This window comes from Octopus bimaculoides, chromosome 1, assembly GCF_001194135.2.
Source record: "Octopus bimaculoides isolate UCB-OBI-ISO-001 chromosome 1, ASM119413v2, whole genome shotgun sequence".
Lineage (NCBI taxonomy): Eukaryota > Metazoa > Mollusca > Cephalopoda > Octopoda > Octopodidae > Octopus > Octopus bimaculoides.
The window spans coordinates 105,970,924-105,977,546 of NC_068981.1; the positions used below are offsets into that span (position 1 = coordinate 105,970,924).

Sequence of the window (6,623 nt, forward strand, 5' to 3'; positions counted from 1 at the left end):
TGTTCCTAATACGTCACCTGCGAATGATTTGGGAAAATATCTTATTACGTCAGGAATTTTATGCAAACGACAAAACAACAGCCTTACCTTGTCCGGAATGAGATGGAAATGTCTCGAAAAAAAAATTCTCGATTATACTTCTAAAGAGAAGGCTTTTCATTCGTCGTTACCATTTGTATCAATATGTGTCGAAAGTTTTGATTGGTCAAGAGCTATTTAATAACGACTGCTTCTTCATTATTTTCTTTCAGCCATCTCTTCCCCCTCATGTATCATTTCTGGAAGAACTGGAAAATTCGAGAATATTCGTGAATCGACGATGATTAACCAGGAAACTACTTATATTTCCAGGACATTCTCTATTTGATTACCGCTACCACAAACTTTTTTGTTTGTTTTTTTTTTTAGCTATAATTATTGTTTTAGCACTCTTATTATTTTTAACCAATTATTTCGCTTCTGTTTAATTTGTTTGTAATTTTATAAACTGATCAAATGTTTTCTTGTGCCTCGAACATTAAAATGAAAGTACGATGTTCAATCCTTAGTTTAGCCTAAGAACGATTATTACCTGAAAAATGATTTGTTTTATTATACTGATTGGAATGTGTCAACAACACGTCCAAATTGTGAAATATTTCGATAAACAGACTTAATGAAATTCATCCAAAATAAATTGAACATTTTATTCAAACAAATTTACAACATTTAATATTTTCATTTTCGTTATATCCAGCACAAATGTACCGGTAGAAATATGAAACACCAACAAATTATATCTGAAACTTATTGTATCAAATGTATCCTGTCTAGTAGTCTCTGTATTAGTCGTTCCCAACCATTTCACTACCTACGATCCCCTTTTATTTAAATGGATTTTCCCACAGACCCCAGATTTTTTAAAAGATGTCTACTTATTTTATTAATTTCAAATTTTGGCACAAAGCCAGCAATTTCGAGGAAGGGGTTAGTCGATTACATAGACCCTAGTGCCGAACTGATACTTATTTTATCGATTTCGAAAGGATGAAAGGCAAAGTCGACCTCGGCAGAGTTTGAACTCAGAGCGTAACGACAGATAAAATACCGTTAAGCATTTTGCCCAGCGCGGTAACGATTCTGCCAGCTCGCCGCTTTGCCTTATTTTATTAACTACAAAATTGTTTACTTATTTTAATCTCTCACTAGAAAATTATATGTAACAGTTATTTTATATTTTGCACTACAACCTTTTCAAATTTTGAATACGGCTTACAGATTCCTCCCTCCAGTACTACCTTTGTGTATCCTGAAGTTGCTCTACATCAGTGGCTTCTTAACCAGGGTCCATATGCCCTCTCGGGTGAGGGGAGGGGGCAACGTTAGCCAATAGTAAATTGGGATTCTACTGTAGTATTTTCGTGGTCCATGAAAAAAATTTTGTCTTTGATATATTTATTGCAAGAAACAACTGGGTTTTCTTTCTCGGACGCTTTACATTATTTAATATATTTTCGGTCATGTGGAAAACAATATAAGAATTTTGAAAGAATTGCCTATAGAACTAGTTTTTAAACATCAAATAGTTGGTGAGGGAGTGCATAGTAAAATAGTATTCAAAGGAGTGGCTCTGTGGTTAGAAGGCGCTGAAGTGGCTGTTTGGTAAAGAAACTTGCTTCCCAACTACATAGTTCCGAGTTCAGTCTCATTGCGATAGCTTCGAGTCGACCAAAGCCTTGTGAGTGGATTTGATACGACAGAAGCTGAAAGAAGCCCGTCGTATATATTCTTTTACTTGTTTCAGTCATTTGATTGCGACCATGCTGGAGCTCCAGTCGAACAAATCGATCCGTCATCATCGTTTAACGTCCGCCTTCCATGCTAGCATGGATTGGATCCCCAGGGCTTATTTTATTTTTTTAAAGCCTAGTACTTATTCCATCGGTCTCTCTTACCGAACCGCTCAGTTACGGGGACGTAAACACACCAACACCTGTTGCCAAGCGGTGATGGGGGGGGGGGGCAAACATAGACATAAAGACGCACAAATATATGTATGTGTATATATATATATATATACACATGACGGTTTTTCTTTCAGTTTCCGTCTACCAAATCTACTCTCAAGGCTTTAGTTGGCCTTAGGCTATAGTAGAAGGCACTTGCCCAAAGTACCACGCAGTGGGACTGAACCTGAAACCATGTGGTTGAGAAGCAAGCTTCTTCCCACGCAGCCAAATACATATATATATATAAATATATTTATACATATTTGTCCTCTACTACTGCTTGACAACCAGTGTTGATATGTTTACGTCTCCATAACTTCATGTTTCAACAAGAGACCAATAGAATAAGTACCAGGCTTTAAAAAAGATAAGTATTGGGATTGATTCATTCTACAAAAAATACTTCGAGGTAGTGCCCCAACATAGCCACAGACTAATGGCTGAAACAAGTAAAAGAATTTAAGATAAAAGGGATTTATAGGTAAAAAAAATGGTTGAAAACAACTGCTCTAGATGGCTCCATGAGCTGCAAAAAAAGAAAAAGAAATAGCAATTAAGTCTCTTTAAAATTGCATTTTATAGTCTTTGAAAAGATTACGTTAAATACTATGGGCCTAAGTACAGTGTCTGCAGGAAAGATGAGATGATCACAGCTAAAATGATTTTGATTCAGAATGACTTGGGAGTAAATAGCAGCAACAACTTGTGGCACAGCTAGAGTCCATGCAGCCCTTGAGTTTGCTGCTCCCTCCCCCACACACACACACCGACAGCAGACTCAAAAGTGCCATCCCCAAAAAAGCATCACAGATTAGATGCCTCCCACACCCGCTCCTCCCAGTTACACTACTGGTAACAACATAAACATTAATTCCCATAAAATGTTTAAAATATTAACTTTGAAATGACATTTTCTGGCTCATGTTCTATCCCATGTTTTCTCTTTTGTCTCTGAATATATTTTCAAGGCAGTGTCCCAGCGTGACTGCAGTCCAATGACAGAAACAAGTAAAAGATGTAACAGTATTTTGGATAGCTTCCATCGTTAATGATTCTTGTACACCAAGAAGAAATTTCTGAATTTTAGAAAGAGTAATATTGTAATTAAGATTAAGCATTATGTTCTGAGTTCAAAACCTATAAAAGAACATGTAAATACATACACATATATACATCTGACTTCAAATTCACATATATATATATATGTGTGTGTGTGTCCCCTCTTGACCCAAGGTAATGTGGTGGTGGAACAATGTGGTTGGGAGGGCTATTAGACAAAAGAAACAGGCTTGGAAGGACTGGAAGAATAGAGGTAGCCGGGAATTGTATCAGACTGCCAAAAGGGAAGCTAGGAGACAGGTTTATTTTGCCAGAGGGGAAGCAGATATGAAAAAATTTGCCAATGTTCTGTGCCATGAGGACCAAAGACTTGGAGTATTTCATGCTGCAAGACTGTGTAAGAGAGAATCGTGATGTCGTGTTGCCATTACTGCTGCTGTTGTTGTAATTGTCGTTGCAACTGTACCACGGAAGCTAATAGATCTTCCATGCTAAGAACATCCACAGTGAGCTTCGAATGTCTCATCGCTACTATTATATCCTTGCATCTAGATATAGACTACACTGTCACAGTGTTATAACACTACAAAAATTAAATCAGTAACAAACTTATATCTCTTCACAACGACTTCTATGACTGCCTTTACAAATGCAACCTGCACACACCACACTGCAGTTTTGCACTGTCAGTACACATGCGCCTTTATAAGGTTTAGGACATTTCACTTGCTATCCCACAGGCATGTCAGGGTTAGACCACAACATATGCTAATGTAAAAATTAACTTTTTAATCATCATCACTGGGTCAAACTTGTCCAAATTCTCATCACCCTGATTTTCCATCCATTTCTATTATGCATAGGATATAATAGTCAACTAATCAAAAGATATCTTTGCAGGGCAACCTATGTAATTATGCCCATTTTGAGCTGTCACTAACCTTACATTCCAGTAGTGTCCAGCAAAATGAAGTCTTCTTTCTCTAATGTTCTATGATACTTTAGAAGCTTGTTATACAATCTTTTGTTGGTAGGGTGCCTTTCCATAACAGATTCAAAATGATGTGAAGCATGCACATGTTCATGCCATACAACACAGTTTGAAACCTTCTAGTTAATGTTAAGTGAAAAAGCCATAAAGTAACACATATTCAAGAACAATTCCTTTTCAAATTCTGTAAGAACTTAGATGTCTGTATTATACAGAGACATTCAAGTGCTGCCAAAGCTTTGCTGAAGTGCAACTTAACATCTATTGGTACTATGTTCCTCTCAGGGTACTTGAAAGCATTTACTGCTTTTATTGAGTTCCAAACAATAAGTTAATGGTACCTTTTAAATTATGTTTGAATTCCATTGTTCTAATATTAGTGTAGAGACCTGCAGTGTTTTCCAAACTGAACTAACTTCAGTAATCATTATCTAATTTTAGGGCTAAGTCATCACCATAAACTGTACTGCAAAGCTGAGTATCTGAAACTTCTTGATTGAAAGTAAAGCTATGCTCCTTGTGTTAATTTACTGAAGTGCAGAAAACATAGTCAAGATAGAATATGAATAAGAATGATGGTAGGGTGTCTCCTTGTAAAACACTTCCAAGAAAGTCAGCAAGTTCTGTATCCCTGTCAGATGAATGAAACTTAGTTTGTGATTTTGTAGAGCATCATTATTGCATCTACTTCTTAACCCTGTTCCTGTTCTTTACGTCACATGACATATTTTTCTGGCATGTATGCATTTTATAAAGTATGCATACCCAATTTTATTCCAACCACCACAGTAACTTGGGCCTTATGAAAAGAAAACTCTGAATGCATGAAACAAGCAATAACCATAAATCTGTAAACAAGTATGAACATTTAGGACAAACTTATGAAAATGTTTTGGAAAAGCAAAGGGTTAAGGAATTTCATTGGCTTGAAGAATTTGTTGCAGCTTAGGTCTGAATTGAAACAAAAGCTTTTGAGAAATCAACGAATAACAAAATGACAGGAAGACACTATGATTCATGTAGCAATTGATATTTGGTCACACAAAGTATTCTTTCTGAATCCATTTTGGTTTTGATGAAGAATTTACTCAAGCACCAGCTACATCTGACTTATGCAAACATGGAAAAGTGGATGTTAAAACGATGATGATATTTGATTTTCTTTCATATATCCTTTGTGTTTGCCTTCAGACCTAAATATTGATACATAGAATATACATCTTCACATTCCAACCTGTAAAGCACCTACACATACACACACACACACATGTATAATAATTCAATTATATAAATTCGAGTTTTAGAAGATGTACTTGGATATAGCAAAAGTTACATCAGACCAAGAACCAATGTAGGTTTGGATTCTTGATCAAAGAACAGTTTAAAAGAAAAGATTACAAAAATTTCTAAGTTACTGAAATTAATATAAATTATAAAACTTCTTTTTAAGGTTTATTGTTTTAAATGAAGAAATGTGAGACAACCTGAAGGTATTATGCATTTTGTGATTGTTATTTTGGGTCTCTTCTAACTGAACAACCCAATCTGTTTCGCACACTTTCTGACAAGTTTGGATAGGAGGTAGAACACTTACTTGAGCTAAGTTGGCACTAGAATACATGTACATTTCTTTACTCAAGCTTCTTGCCTCTAAGATAAGGAGTGATGTCATCATCATCATCATCGTTTAATTTCTGCTTTTTATGCTGGCATGGGTTGGATGGTTTGACTGAGGATTGGCAAGCCAGGAGGCTGCACCAGCCTCCAATCTTATCTGGCAAGATTTCTACAGCTGGATGCCCTTCCTAATGCCAGCCACTCTGAGAGTGTAGTGGGTGCTTTTTACATGTCACCGACACGGGAGCCAGTCAGGCAGCACTGGCATCGACAATGCCCGAATGGTGCTTTTTACATACCACCAGCACAGGAGCCAGTCAGGTGGCACTGGCATCAACCATGCTCATATGGTGCCTTTGCATGTGCCACCAGCACAGAAGCCAGTCAGGGGGAACTGACATCGACCATGCTCGAATGGTGCTTTTTACGTGCCACCGGCAGTCAGGTAATACTGGTATCAGCCATGACAATGATTTCACTTGACTCAACAGGCCTTCTCAAGCACAGTATATTGCCCAATGATTGGAGGGTACTCTTAAATGGGCTGGTTATGTGACACGGGTATGATCTCAATTGGCTTGCCAGGTCTTCTCTAGCATAGCATATCTCCAAAGGTCTCAGTCGCTTGTCATTGCCCAACGTTTGAAGGTCGTGCTTCACCACCTCATCCCAGGACTTCCTGGGTCTACTTCTTCCACAGGTTCCCTCAGCTGTTAGGGTGTGACACTTTTTCACATAGCTGTCTGCATCCATATGTAACACATGATCATACTAGCGCAGTCATCTCTCTTGCACACCACATCTGATGCTTCTTATGTCCAACTAGCTTCATTTCTTGCAAGCTTACACATGTCATCAGCAGTCACAGCCCATGTTTCACTGCCATGTAATTTTGGCTGTTCACACACATGCATCATACAGTCTACCTTTCACTCTGAGTGAGAGGCCCCTTGTTGCCAACAGAGGTA

At 37.6% G+C, this 6,623-nt stretch overlaps 1 protein-coding gene across 1 annotated transcript in view; it reads right to left on the reverse strand.

Annotated features, from left to right (window-relative positions):
• The window catches only part of LOC106872291 (heat shock 70 kDa protein 4), a 4,876-nt gene extending 4,637 nt beyond the window's left edge, over positions 1 to 239 (reverse strand). Inside the window, exon 1 of the mRNA XM_014919228.2 lies at positions 88 to 239. Within this exon, the coding sequence (XP_014774714.1) occupies positions 88 to 160 (73 nt within the window). The 5' untranslated portion in view covers positions 161 to 239. The remainder of the gene's footprint in view (positions 1 to 87) is intronic.
• Between the last annotated feature and the right edge of the window lie 6,384 nt (positions 240 to 6,623).